The sequence below is a fragment of the Dromiciops gliroides genome, chromosome 3, assembly GCF_019393635.1.
Source record: "Dromiciops gliroides isolate mDroGli1 chromosome 3, mDroGli1.pri, whole genome shotgun sequence".
Lineage (NCBI taxonomy): Eukaryota > Metazoa > Chordata > Mammalia > Microbiotheria > Microbiotheriidae > Dromiciops > Dromiciops gliroides.
In genome coordinates, this window is record NC_057863.1 from 244,347,704 (window position 1) to 244,365,653 (window position 17,950).

Here is a 17,950-nt window from a genome sequence, read left to right on the forward strand (position 1 = left end):
ATGAGATTACATAACTAATTACTGACAGATATACTTGCATTGAAGATTTGAGAACTAGAGCAGCTAGGTGGCACAGGAGATAAAGCACCAGCCCCAGATTCAGGAGGACCTGAGTTCAAATCTGGCTTCAAACACTTGATACGTACTAGCTGTGTGACCCTGGGCAAGTCACTTAACACTCATTGCCCTGCCAAAAAAAAAAAAAAAGATTTGAGAACTAACACTTGCAATAATTATTTCATCTGGGTCAGCTAGGTGGCTCAGTGGATAAAGCACTGGCTCTGAATTCAGGAGGACCTGAGTCCAACCTCAGACACCGGACACTTACTAGCTTTGTGACCTTGGGCAAGTCACTTAACCGTCATTGCCTCACCCCCCCCCAAAAAAAAAACCTAAATAAATATTTCATCCCTGGATCCTCCACAACTTATTTTGTAATGCCAAAAAAACTTCAGAGCATTGGCTTCAGGGATGGTCTAAGTTAAGATCATGGTATTGAATTAGAATGTGAAACCTGGGCAAAATTTGGACTGCAGCAGTCATTGGAGCACAGCCTTTTATCAGACATTTTAACGGATTTAATATGTGACTACAAAATAATGAGATTGATTTATATTTAAATTAAGTCTTATTTTATTTTCACATCTTCATTTTGTTTCTCATCTATTCCCCTTGAAAAAGCAAGGAAAAAAATACCTGTTAGAAACATATACAGGGACAGCTAGGTGGCCCGGTGGATAAGGCATCGACCTTGGATTCAGGAGGACCTGAGTTCAAATCCAGCTTCAGACACTTGACAATTACTAGCTATGTGACTGTAGGCAAGTCATTTAACCCTCATTGCCCCACCCCCCAAAAAGGAAAAGAAATATATACAGTCACACACAAAAATCCCTACATTGGCCTTGTCCAAAGTATACACACACACACACACACACACACACACACACACACACACAAGATATATAGGTGTGTGTGAGTGTGCATATATACTCTTGTAGTTTTATTTAGGGCCTTTCTTTGTATCCTCCATAATTAGCATAGTGCTTGGCATATTGTTGTTTCATCCTGTCTGACTCTCTGTGACCCCATTTGAAGTTATCTTGGCAGAGATACTGGAGTGATTTGCCATTTCCTTCTCCAACTCATTTTACAGATGAGGAAACTGAGGCAAATGGGGTTAAATGACTTATCCAGGGTCACACAGCTAATAAGTGCCTGAGGCCAGATTTTAACTCAGGGAGACAAGTCCTAAGGCTTTGAGAGTTGTTGATTTTTAAATTGTTCTCTTGGTTCTTCTCTCATCACTCTTCAGCAGTAAAGTAAAGAGGTTGATTTAATACCCAAACTTACATTTCTAAATGAGTGTTGCCCTTCAGAGCAATCCCCTTAGGAAGCTGTTGGTTATCCCAGTGGTGTTGCCATCATGTGGTGTTTTGGGGAACTCCTCTCTGGGAATCATCAGCACAGATGGTTTGCCAATACAAAAAAATCACTCTCATTACTTTGTAGTGATTGTTTATTCTGATTCTTACTCTTTACTTTTTCCTGTTCTTAACTCTTTTCTCTTGTTCCTTCTTCTCTTTCCCTTTCTTTTCCTATGTCACAGGCCTTAGCTCTTTCCCCTCCCTCCATCCTCTTCCTCTTGAGTTAGAAGTTCCTATACACCCAAGGGAGAAGGGCTTTGGGGCCAGGCTATGGCTGGGAACCAGGGATTACATGGACCATATCTGAAGGCAGGATTTTTCTGTTACACATTCATTTAGAGGCAGCTTGGTGGCACTGTGGATAGAGTGCTGGGCTTGGAATCAGGGAGACTCTTCTTCCTGAATTCAAATCTAGCCTCAGACACTTACTAGTTGTGTGACCCTGGGCAAGTCACTGCACCCTGTTTGCCTCAGTTTCCTCATCTGTAAAATGAGCTGGAGAAGGAAATGGCAAACCACTCCGCTATCCTTGCCCAAAAAAACCCCAAATGGGATCATGAAGAGTGGGACACAACTGAAAAAAAATGACAATAAACAACAGCAAAACTATATGCCAAGCACTGTGCTAAACCCTGGAGATAGATAGAAAGAAAAAGATGGTTCTCGTCCGCAAGGAGTTAACAATCTAGTGATCAGGACAACATGCCAACAACTACGTACAAACAAGCTATTTTCAGGACAAACTGGAAACAGTAGAGTTAAGGCACTAGCATTAAGACAATTTAGCAAAGACTTTCTGTAGAAAGTGGGATTTTAGCCAAGATTTGAAGGAAGCCAGATGGCAGAGGTGAGAAAGGAGAACATCTCAGAGAAAATGTCTAGAACTAGGAAATGGAATTTGTTAGAGAAACATCAGAGAGGTTGGTGTCACTGCATTGAACAGTATGTCTAGGCTGGAGGAACCTTAATTAATTAATCAGGCCCCTATTTTATTCCAATCTGTATTAATCAATGTGATATGATTCTTGGAGGGGAGGGTTGACTAAAAGTTCTGGTAGTAGGCCCCAGAGCTGTGAACTACAGATCACTTGCTTAATCATAGGAAACTAACTAGAGGGTCTCCATCCTTCTTTTTGCCTTGTTATGATGACCAAGTCCAATATGGCGGAGGTGACTCCATTACATGGAAAGCCCCACAGCTATTTTTGTTTCCCCTCCATCCCTTGCCATCCCTTTATTGCCCAACGTGGGAAGATGCCCATGAGCTCTTGGCAACCTTGGCTGCTGGCCTGCCGCCTGCCTGGATGTGCTCAACGGCTTGGTAGGACCTCCTGAAGAGTCAAGATAGCTCTGTTAGGTTCTCTGCTCACTAGCCTTTTTGTCAACTGATGAGATTCTGTATTTTGTGCAGACCCTCCTAGAGAGTCAAGGGAAGGTCTATGCACCAAGAAGCCTCTGTATTTTCGGTCTGCTCCATCTGTTTTGTCTAGGTATCAAGCACTATAAAGTTAAGGACTTTGGGGAAAGGGGAGTCTCAGATTGTGAGGAAGATCTGAGGTCCCCTGCATCAGAGGGGGCCATAGACCCTTTAGTAAAGTGCCATTCGCTCAGAGTTCTGCCTCATTGGTTTTTCTTGGAGACTAGCCAATTTTGAAAATCCCCTCAGGGAGAATAAGGTATAAGAAGACTGAAAAGGGGGGCTAGGTTATGAAAGACTTTGGATGCCAAACAGGACTTTGTATTTGATCTTAGAAGTGACTGGGAGCCACTGAAGTTTATTGAGCAGGAGGGTGCTATAGTCAGAGCTGTGTTTTAGAGAAAATCACGTTAGTGGCAGAATGAAGGATGGATTGGAGTGGGAAGAGGCTTGAGCTAGGCAGGCTATTGCAGTAGTCTAGGCATAAGGAGATGAGGGGTGAATGTGCAGAAGAGAGATTTTTTTATCAGGGGCAATTAAAGGGAATATCAGAGGCATTAAAACATGAAGACTCCAAAACAACTAGCGCTGTCAGCTGCCAGCATCAAACAGGATAAGGTATTATTTAGCCTGGTGGAATAGAAAGTGATGACCTAGACCTAAGGGAGTAAGAGCTTAGAGTGAACCCCCATGCTTATGCTTGTTACTGTGTCAAGAACAGTGCAACTCCAGAGTCAAGAAATAAGAAATTATTATATCTCTTGGAGATTTGTCACTACAGCAAAATCTTGTACATAATTGAGGCTTGTGTGACATCAGAGAAGATGAAAAGAAAAACATCTTCCTTTGTCTGTTTCCATATGCCTTTCCCTTGAGAGTCCACCCTTTAATAGTACTTCGTGAACATTTTCTTAGCCTGTTTGGTTCAATAAATGGGGGGTAGAGGTGGGGAGAGATAGTGCCTTCCATAATTGATTTTAGCCTCTAACTCAACAATAGTCCCATTCAGTCAGTCAACATTTATTAAAGGCTTACTGTGTGCCAGGCATTGGGCTAAGTTCTGGGAGAGAGAGAGAAAGGCACAGAAACAGTTCTAGTTCTCAAGGGGCATATAGTCTAATGAGGGAGATAACTTGTCAATTCCTAGCTACATGCAAGATATATAGAGAGAAGATGAAGGTGGCTTGAAAGGGAAAGACATTAGCATCTTCCGGAGTTTTCTCACCTTGAAGTTCCCTGTACCAATGAAATCACCCACAGCTCATCTCCATCCCCATCCCATGTCCCTGGCACTATATTTTGGGGACACAGCAAAAAATGGAAAACACTTCCCCACTTTTAGGAGCTCACATGCTATGAGGGGGAAATGACATGTAAGGAAATAGAAAATGCTTGCAACTTTTTTTCCTCTGGATATTGGGGGCAGGGGAAAGTAATACAAGCAAAGGCCTTTTAGAAAGAAGGTAGAGGGGCAGCTAGGTGGCACAGTGGATAAAGCATTGGCTCTGGATTCAGGCAGGACCACAAGTTCAAACCTGCCCTCAGACACTTGACACTTACTGGCTGTGTGACCCTGGTCCTCATTGCCTGGCCCCAAAATCAAACAAACAAAAAAGAAAGAAGTTAGAACTTGGGCTGAGGCTTACAAAAGAAGCCTGCGGTGTCAGGAGACACAAGAGAAGAATTTTCCAGGCACCAAGAAAATAGCTTTCGGGTTTTCTTAACAGTTAAATTTTGAGTATTTAAAAAAAAAAATTCTCAGTAGCTCAAATAACTTGATACAGTTGGGAAGGCCTGAGGGAAGTGTGTATTGGCTTTTTGTTATCGAGGGGGCGGGAAGGGGGAGGAGTGGGGGAAGATCGGGTTAATGGGACGTTTCTTTGCCTGCCTATAAATCATTCCTTAACAGATGCTAACGTGACCAAGTTTACGAAGCTTCACTGCTTCCCCCTGCTGGAGACTGCTCTCTTTTTCTTAATGTCCTGGAGTACCTTCCTTTTAGCAGAAGCCTGTGGTTTTACAGGTGAGTCCCTAGTGGAAGGTACTTCAAAGGGGCTTCTAGTCCAGCCCCCTCATTTTACAGATGAGGAAACTGAAGCCCAGGGAAATTAAGTGACTTCCCCAAGGCCATACAGGCGGTGAGTGGTAAGAGGCAGTATTTGAAGACCCTCTAACTCCAGGGCCAATCAATGCCCTTTTCCTTGGATTGTCTCTGTTTGCACTTAGGCTCACAGTAACAAAAATGAATGACCTTCTATGAAAATTGACCACAGACTTATTTAGTTGCCTCCTCAGGGATGGCTCCAGGGCCAGTGCTTTATCCACTGCGCCACCTAGCTGCCCCCCTACATATCATTTTAAAAAGGTTCATCGTGTTATTTAACTCTTCCCCAAAACCTTTTTTTTTAAAGGTCTCCACTTATTCTGTTGTCAGAGCTGAAATAGATCCTTTTGTGAATCTCATCTTTGAGAATTAAGTTTAAGCCTTAGTTGACATATTTTGCATATGAAAGATTTCGTGAGAATGCTGCCCTCCCTAATCTGCTTTTCTTTTTTATTACTTTACTTCAGGAAACACACACACACATACACCCTACCCTTTATATAGGCTGATACAAGAGAAAGAACATTTCCTTTCTTTTTTAATTTATTTTATTCCGAACTTAAGAAATAAAACACACATTTCCATAACATAGAATAGAAAAAAAAAAGTTGATCCCCTATAAGATGTATATACCATTCCTTCTTTAATCCAGATCCTATGAAAGTACGGTTCTGGCACTACCAGTCCTCCACCCCCACATGCTTCCTCTGTATCAATTCTCCCTTTCACACTTCATTTGTATGAGATAATTACTCTTTTTTTATCTTTTCCTACCCAGTTTTGTTTTTTAGAATCACCCCATCATACTCAGCTCAGCCCCAACCTTTCTTTCAAACTATCCAAGTAATGATGACATTCCCAAGAATACTGATAACATTTTCACATGTAGGAAGTAAATAGTGTGACCCTACTGAGTCCTTATAATTGGTCTTATAATTGGTTTTCCTTATATTTCTTCTCAATCTTACATGTCATATTTTCCAGGGTTCTGCTCTTTTTGTCACGAATACCTGAAAGTCTTTCAGTTTGTTGAATGTCCGGTTTTTTTTTTCCTTCTAATGCATATTTTGCCTCTTTATATGTGTACGTGTGTGTGTGTGTGCACATGCACAAACACAGAGCCCTGTGAATAATACTGTCATCTGTGATCTGTTCCATCATGGATTCTGAGTACTCTAGTATTAATCCCGTCCCTCCTGCCCCGACTGTTTTATACATGCCACCCATATCATGTCTATAGACAACAGCTTCTAGATCTAAGAAGCAAAGCTACCGCCAGTGTCATTAGTTTTGTAAACGGAAAGAATCTATTTCCTAACTCTATTTGCTTTATATACTTTTCCTGTTACCGTGAGAAAGCCTTAGATGAAATCAAGCAAGGCTTCAAATATGTAGCATGATCCAAGCAGTCCAAACAGACTCAATTCTATCATGTATTCACATATCCTACATGATATATTTCTGTACAGCATCACATCCTTCCCCCTTTGGACATGTTATTTATAGTCATATATAAATACGTTAAGAAAATGGATGTCAGAAGTGCCTCACTGTGCAAGATAGCTTGCATAGAGTAAACAAACTCAGATGGGTTGGAGCTAGCTAAATGAGGTGGTACTGAACCATTCCATTTTTTTTATTGGAGGAGGGCAAAGACACTAAGCTGGTCATGTAGTCCTGTCCTGTAGTCCTGGTCATTTAGCCATTGGTCCTGTAGATAATTACCTTTGGAAAGTCAATTAAAGCACTCTACCCACAGTCTCTCTGTATACCTGGTACTTGGTGGTACTTGGTGGGATCTGGGGGATACAAAGATGAATAAAACCTAGGCCCTGCCCTCAAGGAATATAGTCTAGTTCAAACTATTAGAAATACTCTCACGAGTTGATAACTAACAGTGCAAGGCAATAATTAAATGCCCAGTGAGTAGTATAGACAATAAATACTTTAGGCATTCCAGTGAGGGAGATAGATAGCACATCTGGTTGGAGTGGTCAGAGAAATGGGACTTAAAGAATGGATAGAATTTAGAGAGGAGGGAACTCTGGATATGTAAATTTCAGTATAGGTAACTTTTTTTTTTTTTGGTTCAGAGAAAGTTTTATATTTGACCTTGCCTTTGCTTCAGTGTGGAGCTTTTTTCTTACTCCCTCCTTTTTTGACTCAAGTCTCTCTTCCTCCCCTCCCCACCCCCATTGTCTCCCAACAGGTGTTGTGGCTGTCCTCTTCTGTGGAATTACCCAAGCTCATTACACCTACAACAACCTGTCAGTGGAGTCGAGAAGTCGAACCAAGCAAGTGAGTGAGATTTGAGAGAGACTGTTCTGCTGAGTGAAAAGAAATACCAATTATTTTAGTACTGTATTTAACAAAGTAAAGAAACTAACACTTTATAGATTGCATGTATGGGTGTATGCATATGTATGCACATATCTACATCTACATATTTTTTTTTCTGTTCCCTTCTCTTTGCAGCTTTTTGAAGTGCTCCACTTCCTGGCAGAGAACTTCATATTCTCCTACATGGGCTTAGCCCTGTTCACCTTCCAGAAGCACATTTTCAGCCCTATATTCATCATTGGAGCTTTTGTATCCTTTTCTGTTCTAAAAACCAGAGCCACTCTAGGAAGAATTCCTTCACTGGGGAGGCTGCGTTAGATTTCTAAAGTCTCTTCTAATTCTGAGATTCCAAGAATCACAATCCTTTAACTATCCACCTAACAAAAGGAATCTTTGGTATAGGTGATATACTGAGCTGGAATGAATTTGCCCAGATAATTCATAGCTTCTGTCTTTGTGGAAGGCTTCCTTGCTATTGTAGCAGTGTTAGAAGGATGATTTCCCCTGCCCTTCTCAACCTTTCCCCAAACATGTAACATGTAGCAGTGTTATATTGTTGACCATCTTTACTTACAGGTTATCCTTCTGGAGTGTGCTGTAGCCAGTTCAAACTAGAGCCAATTTAAAAAAATTTTCAGGGTGAGTATTTACACCTTGGAAATTGGAAAATGTTACAAACCAGGTCTTGTTTTGTTGATTGTCTACACTTGCAAGTGTTAATAATGTAGATTAAGCTTAAGTGTGTTGTTAAACATTTATTATCATGCTCTTGGCTTTCAACCTGCTACTTGATTCATTCCACAATTCTCACTGGGCATTTAATTATTGCCTTGCACTGTTAGTTATCAACTCGTGAGAGTATTTCTAATAGTTTGAACTAGACTATATTCCTTGAGGGCAGGGCCTAGGTTTTATTCATCTTTGTATCCCCCAGATCCCACCAAGTACCACCAAGTACCAGGTATACAGAGAGACTGTGGGTAGAGTGCTTTAATTGACTTTCCAAAGGTAATTATCTACAGGACCAATGGCTAAACGACCAGGACTACAGGACAGGACTACATGACCAGCTTAGTGTCTTTGCCTTAGTGTCATCCCAAGATCTTGACTAACTCAGGAATATGTATATTTCTTCATTAATTATAAAATTTCCACATCTCTTTCAATCAGCTAAACTCAGAGCCCCCACTCCAATTAATCAAATGTTATTTATTTTTTTAAATGAAGACACATCCTTTTCTAGTAGTAGTTACTCGTATCTCTTTATCAAATCAAGGGATAAGGGATAATAAATTAAGGAATTTACCAGGATTAAATAAATATTAAAGTTACTGCATATATAATGTATTGACAGTAAAATCAATAGTAAAACAAAAACATAAATTAAAATTGGTTTCATTACTTTAGCTTCATTCTCCCATTGCCCGCCAAGAAAATCTATTTTAATTCTTCAGAGACTGTAATGTTCCATGATTCATAGCCATATAATAACATTGGCAGAATATTGGTACTAAAGAAAGGTCACACTCAGAATCACTTCAAATCCCACTAAAAATGCCCCCCCCCTTTTTTTAACTTCTGAGACTATAGTCTATTACCATTTAGTTCATTCAGGAAAACAGTCACTTTACAAGAATCATCTTCATCTTCTTCACAAGATAAAGTTTATAATAGTATTGGTGTTTTTTTTTTTTAATGAAGACATCTCCATCTTCTTTTGCTCTGTTTGCTCCAGTCATGACAAGGAAACTGTGAAGAGAGTGAACTTCTCTTGGATCTAGTTGATTAGGGGTGGAAAAAGTTCTTGACTCACAGATTCAGCATTAGGTCATAAAACACATATGTATTGCAAATTGACTGAGAGCCATATTCATCATAATTGAGTACCTAAGTTTTTCTGAGGGCCCAAATTAGATCTTATCTAAAAAGAAGATGCTGAAGACATAAAATGGAAGATACAGTGATATAATCCTAGCAGTTTAAAGGTTACTCCCTTCTGTCATATTGATAGAACCTCCTCTATGCCTTTAGTTACGCCTTGGGGACATGCATCCTTTCAGAAAGTTAGCACCTGAATAGTGGCCATCATTTTATTCCCAGATAAAGGAACACAGTTCTCTGAGATAGAAAGAAATTGTCTTTTTGTACAGTATGAGACAGAATGATGTGGTGGGGAAAGCGCCACCTTTAATCAAAGGTGTAGGTGGCAAATCACCGAATCTCTTTGTTCCCCAGTTTCCAAAAGATATCTGATACTTAGTCTAATGTAACCTCACAGGATAGTAGTTGTGAATGCAATTGAGTCTGTGATGTCATTGATGTGTGTGTTCCCTTAAACAATGAAGATTACTGCCCATCCACCCTGCCTAGGTTTGCCACGAGAGGTCCATCCCAATATTCTGGAGGCCTTTTTTACTTCCTCTGTAATATACATGCATGTGTGTAAATGCATATATGTGAATGTAGGTGTACATATATTTCTACATACATGTCTATGATATATACATATACACATTTGTGTATATACTGGGTAAGCCATACACACATATATGTATATATTTTAGATTTTCATGTGTATTATTACACACATATAATATATATTCTACAAAGTGTATGTGTCATACACACATATGAATGATAGATAAGTTCTTTGGGTTGTCTATCCAACTACATGTATTATCTGGACAATTGACATTCTTTATCCACTTTGTATTTTCTATGTGGATGGTTAATTCAAAGACTTTGGAGTGGTTACAGATATATTCCAGTTTTCCAGGGAGCTTAATGCAATTAGCACAATGTTTTCCACAAGCAGGAGCATCTGGAGGACTTCAATATCCATTAAGAATCCCTCTTCAATTTGTACTTTGTCCTCCATGACAATGATAAAAAACTAAACTAGCAAAAAAACACCTTTGGAAAAGTTGGCAGATACATACATACAGACCAATGTTAATTGATATTTGTGATCAGAAGATCCTTGAGCAAAGTACTTTATTATATATTTTGAGAAATCTTGAGTAATTTTAACATATTTACAGGATACACTTTGTTAAAAGAGCGTTTTTATGATAACATTTTTGCTTTGCTGAGCCAAAAGTTTTATTATAATCAACAAACAGTAAATACAGAGTGAGCTAGTATTTCCACATCATTTAGTCAGTGATAGTAAAGATAATGTCTTTTGTAGCATATCAATTATAAAAGCCTACCTGCTAGACACTCTTACCATCATCAGTAATGCCCCTGATCTGTGTGATGATTTTTATAAAGATTTTATATAGTTGGGAGAGTAGACATATAGGTTAATAGTTATTGACCTTTTCCTTGTTGCCTTTTTTATATAGTAATAAGGTCAAAGATTTTTTCCCATGCCTTTGGTATCTTCCCATCCTTCAGATAGCTTAGGAATTGATCCTTCCACATCCTTATACTTGTGTTACCTTATTGCAAAAATTTCTAAGTTGCAGTGTTAAATGAAAAAAAAAAAACCAAAGTCTCCAAGCCGAAAGAAAATCGATTTATTTTATTTTTGCGGGGCAATGGGGGTTAAGTGACTTGCCTAGGGTCACACAGCCAGTAAGTGTCAAGTGTCTGAGGCCGGATTTGAACTCAGGAACTCCTGAATCCAGGGCCAGTGCTTTATCCACTGCACCACCTAGCCGCCCCCTGAAAATCAATTTATTAAGAGAGGGATCCTGTCTCACAATAAAGCTGGTCTCAGGTCTAGGACCCAAAGACCCTGAGCTTCAGGATCCATGGATATTTTTACACCATAACTCAAATTAACATAATCCAAAGGGTGCAAATACAATAAGTATGGAATAGGAAGAAAGAGACCATGAGTCATATACTAGTATGATCACTTGCCATTCTATATATCCTACTTAAAATAGCCCTGTTACTAAGTAAACACAATAAATCATCTACTAAATTGCATCTTTGCCATCTTGGAGGTAGCCTCTCTGGCCTATCTTTCTCTGAGTTGTTTCTCAGCTATCAGGACTTTCCACTATATTGGTTAAGCTTGGCTTTCCAACTTCTCTCTCACTCTGATTGGTCCTTTATAGCTCAGAAGTTACTATTTTGGGTATCTGACCTTTAAGCTGATTGGTGGCTATACCTAACCACAATTGGAAGTCAAATAGTTGAATCTTTGGTTAAGCTTGTAGAGTAGACAAGTTAACATTTGTCTTAGCTCCTTTCAATATCTATCTTACTTACTCTTAAGCTAATAAAGAGTATTACAGTGTGTAGTCTATAAATTGCTTAGCACTTGTATCTTATGGTTGTGGAAAATCTCACTCACAACCTCCAGTACAGGTCTAATACATTTAGTCCAACCCAGCTGTTTTTCCTATTTTTGTATGTTAGCACTACTTCAACCTACTCTGTAATGTCATCTGGGACTGTGAGTTGGGTGGTGACACTACTTTCTTGGTGATTTTTTTTAAAAAGTGGGGTTTTTTCATCTTTGCTGATTGTTTCCATCTTTCTACTATTAGTTGTTCTCTTTCTATTTTTGTCCTTAAATGTTCTTGGGCATAATTTTGCTTTCTTGGGTCTCTTGCCAAGCTTTCTATAACATGGTTTTACCTTACATTACTTTTCTCTGACTTAGAAGGTGAATGATGTTCATAATCTTCCATCATCCTACTCTTCAATATCTGACAAATGAATTTATAGTTTAAACCAGTGTTGCCCTTGGTGGCCATATGTTTCTGCTTGACAAGAAAATCAAATGTTGCTGACTAGGGTACTTTTTAAAACTCCTTGTTAAGACAATTGATTTGTATCTGTAACTTCTCTCTGATGTTATTGTAATCAATGTCTGTGTCATTTCTTTCATCTATATATGACTTATTAAATGTTATTATATATGATGATAATAATATAATAAATATGATAACTTGTTAAATAACTTATGATATATTGTATGTTATAATAACTTATTAAATAAGTTAGATATGGATGAAAGACAGACATTGATTACAATAACATCAGAGGTAGAGTCAGATTCAAATTGTTTTAATTTCACACCCTCTCTTTTTTCCCCCATTCCTATTCTATCTTTGTAATAATCTTTATCATTGCACTAACACATCAGGGGTCTGATTATACAGAGATGGGTGATTTGAGAATGATTCCTATGTCAGTAATGAGTCATTTCCTGTCCATTAAAACATAAGCTTCATTATTTGATACTTGGGACATCTAGTGACTACAGAGCCTTTTCTCAAAAGAAAATATCTGTGGCATATAGACATGAGGTTTCTATGTGATGTACAAGGCTTTGGTTTCTCTCATTTCTTGTTCCTGATCCATATTTTTCAATATATTTCTTACCTTCCTTCCTTCCTCTCACCTTTTGATTGAAGTCACAGTGTGTCACTTTACTTTGATTTCATTTGGAGGATGTTACCAGGCTTTATAGAATTTCTCTACATCCTCCTCCTTTGTAGCAGGTAAGGATCCATAAACTGCAGTTATTTACATAGCAGTCTTCTTACAGATAATTATCATAATAAGCAGAGTGTGCATTTAAATCCCAGCTCTCCTACTTTACTATATATGTGCCCTTATCCAAGTCACTTAATGAGCATCTGGGTGGCACAATGGATTAAATCCATGACTTGGAGCCAAGGATGCTTGATACAAAAAAATACAAAATACAAAAAAAAAAATTTTTTTTAAAGAATGCTTGATACAGGTATTTACTGTGTGACCCTAGACACAGTTTCTTTGTCCATAAAACATAGGCATTGGACCAGATGATCTCTAAAGTTCCTCTTTTCTCTAGAATGCTATGATCTTTGCCTTGTGTAGTTGACCAAGTATCGTAAAAATGTCCGCTTTCACTTAATACTAGAATAATTCAAGGATCTGTGATTTCATTAGCATGGCTGCTTCCTGGTCCAGATCTCTCAATCTCCCTGTGACTTAGCATAAAGCAAACAATCAGCAAACATTCTTAAGCACATAGCATGTGCTAGGCCCTGTGCCGAGCTCTAGAGATAGAAAAAGAGGCAAAAAGAGTCACTATCCTGTAGGACAGAGGTGTCAGACACAGGCCAAACACACTTCCAAGTGCACCAAAACCAGATTAGAATATAACTGGGAAATATTTAACAAAAGAAATAAAAATATCATACGACACAAACAATGTTAACATGTGGTTTTTGAAGTCAATACGTAGCCCACAGGGATCCTTGTGCATATTTCTCTTTGAATTTGACACCACTGATCCAGGAGCATACATTCTAATGGGGGTAACAACATGTGTAGGTACATACAGAACAGATGAAAGAGATCTGGAGGAGGGACGGCTTCAGTAGAAGTAGCATTTGAGGGCTATTCTCTGCAATGCATCCCTCTGCGGCCAACCTAACCTGGTTATAAGGATGTCTGGACCTTAGCTAGGCTTACCCTCAGACCACAGACCTGCCAGAGCTTATGTTCCCCTGGCAGAGCCTACAATTCTCTAGTACCTTTTTCATTTTGCTGAGGTTCCCTACTCCCACCCCACAAAAAAAAAATTTTTCAGCAGGACCATGGAAAGTTCCTGGTGCTGTTTTTTTGTTTTTTGTTTTTTAAATAAGGTTTGATGGTGAGAGAAAGTCATGGCATTCTAACAGTTTCTCCCAGTAGCCTGAATAAACAGTTTTCCATATTTGCTAAGGGGCTAATTAAACTCTGGGCAGAAAAGGGAAATGAAAACTGATGTCTTTGTTATACAGAACTGATTCTCCTGAGCCTCTGTCAGCAGAGCCCAACATTACTCTTCCAGGAGCGATGATGAATTATTTCATTGGCCCATCTGTGGCCAGTGGCTCGGATTTGAAAGACAGCTTGCTGCAGCCATGAAACAAATCAAAGGCAGCTGTCCTCCAGCAATGTTTAGACCCAGGCCTTGGCCTCATTAGCACCAGGCCAGAACAAAGAGAGCTGACTGGCTGATAGAGAAACACAGGGGAAGGTTGTATTTTAAAAAAGAAAAAAAGTGGGCCAAATGGATAAACATTTGCATCCTTGATACAGCTGCCTAGTGTTTGAAGGAAAGGGAACAGTTCACCCATGATCATTACCATTGCACTATGATATTTCAATTTTCATTTGGCTTCCCCTGAATGGAATGGAGCCTAAACACCAGAGCAATCATTTCATAGAGGTTATCTTTTTAGCATTGGTAGAAGCAAAGAATTTATTTCTCCCAGTGAAATGTCCTTTGTCTTGGGAGGGATTGTAGAGGTGAAGCCAAACTTGGAATTCAGGATGTATCTCCCTGCATTACTTTGTCCAGTTCTAATGAATCAGAGGTTTCCTGTGACCTTAGATCTGTAGCCATGCCCTATGAGGAGAGCAAACATGGAGTTCTACCTTTATATGTGCCTTTGATTGTTGTGTAGAAAGAACGTGTTTACCTATGCATGTGTTAATAACTTTGTCATTCTGTCATTTTTTCAGTTGTGCCCAACTCTCAGTGACCCCATTTGGGGTTTTCTTGGCAAAGATACTGGCGTGGGGGGCAGCTAGGTGGTGCAGTGGATAGAGCACTGGCCCTGGATTCAGGAGGACCTGAGTTCAAATCCGGCCTCAGACACTTGCCATTTACTCACTTGTGACCCTGGGCAAGTTGCTTAACCCTCATTGCCCTGCCCAAAAAAAAAAATGATACTGAAGTGGTTTACCATTTCCTTCTCCAGTTCATTTTACAGATGAGGAAACTGAGGCAAAGAGGGTGATGTGAGTTTCCCAGAGTCACACAGCTAGTAAATGTCTGGGGCCAGATTTTAACTCAAGAAGACAAGTCTTCCTGAGACCAGGCCTGGTACTCTATCCACTGCACCAGCTGCCCCTTTAAAAACTTTAGAAATCCACAAGCCCAAACTTAGATTGCCAAAGTTACCTATATAGGCATGGTTATAAAATAGCCTAGAAATTCCCAAAGGTAGACGGGTTACTTGGCTTTAAACAAAATGGGAATTAATTGTGACAGAGATCGTGAGGAACATTAGAATGTGCCTTTCATTTTGTTAACTTGGTCTGGGATGAATTAGGTCGTCTAGTTGAGCATCTAGTGAGGGGCAGCTGGGTGGCGCAATGGATAGAGCACCAGCCCTGGATTCAGGAGGACCTGAGTTCAAATCCAGCCTCAGACACTTGACACTTACCAGTTGTGTGACCCTGGGCAAATCACTTAACCCCAATTGCCCCACCAAAAAGAAAAAAGAGCATCTAGTGAGGGACTTGGAACCAGGAAGATCTTAATTCACATTCGGCCTCAGTCATGAACTTAATTATTAGCTGGGCAAGGGCTTCTAGGTGGTTCAGTGGATAGAGCACTGACCCTGAAGTTGGAAGGACCTGAGTTCAAATCTCACCTCAGACACTTACTATGTGACCCTGGGCAAGTCACTTAACTCCAATTGCCTTTAAAACATCCAGGGCCATCTCTAGTCATCCTGATATATATCTTGCCATTGGAATCAGATGGCTCTGGAGGAGCAAGTGAGATTGGTGACTTTGCACAGGCCTCCCTCACTTAAATCCAATTCAGTGCAAGTCATGAAATCACCCTGATGTCATGGTCTTCTTCAAGAACCAAGGACAAGCAACAACAACAATACTTAGCTGGCTGACCCTGGGCAAGTAACTTAATTTCTTTGTGCCTCAATTTCCTCATTTGTCAAATGGAGATAATAGCATCTACCTCACAGGGTTGTTATGAGGATCAAATAAGCCACCATATAAAGTACTTTAGAAAACTTACAGGACTATGTAAATACTAGCTATTTATTATTGTTACTATCTAAAGCAGGAACCCCTCCTTCAGATCTCCAAGGGGTCATTTGGCAACCACTTGAAAGCTCCCAGTGGGAGATAATTTACTACCTTCCTGGAGAACCCGCTAGATTCCAGAGAATCCACTTTGGGACCATTTTCATTACTAGGAAGCTTTTCCTTAGGTTAAGCCACAATCCCACTCAGTCCAAAGTCCTGCATGAACTTGGTGTTTTGATTTTTGATGCCCTTATTGGGCATGAAAAAAAAAGTTGTGGACTATCCCTCTTATTTATTGCCCCTCATCAACCATGCACTGAGATAACCCATGATCCACATGTTACAAATGAGACAGTATTGTCTGGGAGGTCTCAGGATCATTCATGTAATACATTGAGCCTACCTCTGAGCATTTGTGTATGGTTCCTGAACCACCCGCTTTTGTTGCTTTGGGGCAGAGAATGGGAAAAGACTTCACTTAGCTGCCTCTGAAAGAGCTCCCCCTCTGATGACTGGGGACAAAGAGCAAGGTCTTTCTTCCTTTCAACATCAGCATGACTTTTTTCTTCAGGCCAGAGAGGAATCCCCACATTCATACAATGCTCTGTTAAATGCAGTGAGCATTGAAAAGCTGATTCAGCTAATTCTTACATCTCAGCTATAGAGCTTCCCCTTCCCACTAGCATTTCTCCAAGATGTTCCACATGATTACTGAAATCCTCCATGTTTATTCCTGTGTACACTCTTAGCAGAGGAAATCATTCTTTTACCTTTCTAATCATACATCAACTGCTTGTATGTAATCTATTGCTTCCTTACTATAAATGCTTTGAGACAACGTTCCCTTACACTTACTGGACATTTCTAGTTATTGAGACCTCTGCTCTCTGCGTTTACTAAACACTCCTTGTCATTAGGGATCTCTGCCATATGTTAACTAGATTTCTCTCATTTACCCTGAACTTTTTAGCATTTGGCTTTGGAGCTAATTTTTCCCCTTAATTTTCTTCCAAGAAAATGTTTCCCTAACAGAGTCTTGCCATACAACTTCGATCCTTCACACCCCTAATCAATAAGGGATCAGAAATTGGATAGGAGATAACAAGGTCTTTACCATTGTTACATGATTATTTTAAATACAGTTTCATTATCTGTGAGCTACCTCGTGTGATAGATACAGTTGTTAAAATGTATTTCAAAACTCAGTACATCATTTTTAGGGGAGTGGAGCTTCAGAGTCTCTAGTTAGGGTTCATTGCTGATGGAAGTAGTTGGAATTGAGGCTGGATGTCAGGACCGGTTTTCAGGTTGAATTGTTTCCTTGCTTTTTCACTGGTAACCTAAAAGCTCCTGCTCAACTGACCAGTGGGTTGGGGGAGGGGAGGGAGGAGAAGTGAGGAAGATAGGAAATTCAGTTTTACTTGTTGAATTTGGAAGAGACTGAATGTTATAACCCCTTTCTCCTACTGATCCCAACAAGGTAGGAAGGAATTTCAAAGTTCTTTGCTTTATTGGAAGTGCCTTTAATGTTCTATCAAAAAATTAGTGGCTTCTTAACCTCCACCTGGTGATCAGATTGCCATCTTCCTGGGAAGAGCTGCCCACATTTACCCTCTGTCCTTCTTCTTGAATCTGGGCAGAAGACATAAGATCGGCTGGAACTTTCAACACATGATGATGTTTTCAGGTAAGTTTTGTTTTGTTTTTTAAGTAGAAGGGGGCAGGTAGGTGGCACAGTGGATAAAGCACTGGCCCTGGATTCAGAAGGACCTGAGTTCAAATCTGGCCTCAGACACTTGACATTTACTAGCTGTGCGACCCTGGGCAAGTCACTTAACCCTCATTGCCCCACCCCCCAAAACATTACCATATGTTTTTTAA

At 39.8% G+C, this 17,950-nt stretch overlaps 1 protein-coding gene across 1 annotated transcript in view; it reads left to right on the forward strand.

The window, feature by feature from the left end:
• SLC9A7 (solute carrier family 9 member A7) overlaps positions 1-17,950 on the forward strand; it is a 208,406-nt gene that overhangs the window by 129,563 nt on the left and 60,893 nt on the right. The window contains 4 exon segments of the mRNA XM_043998858.1: positions 4,762-4,867; positions 7,158-7,246; positions 7,424-7,537; positions 17,645-17,756. Of these exon segments, the coding sequence (XP_043854793.1) occupies positions 4,762-4,867; positions 7,158-7,246; positions 7,424-7,537; positions 17,645-17,756 (421 nt within the window).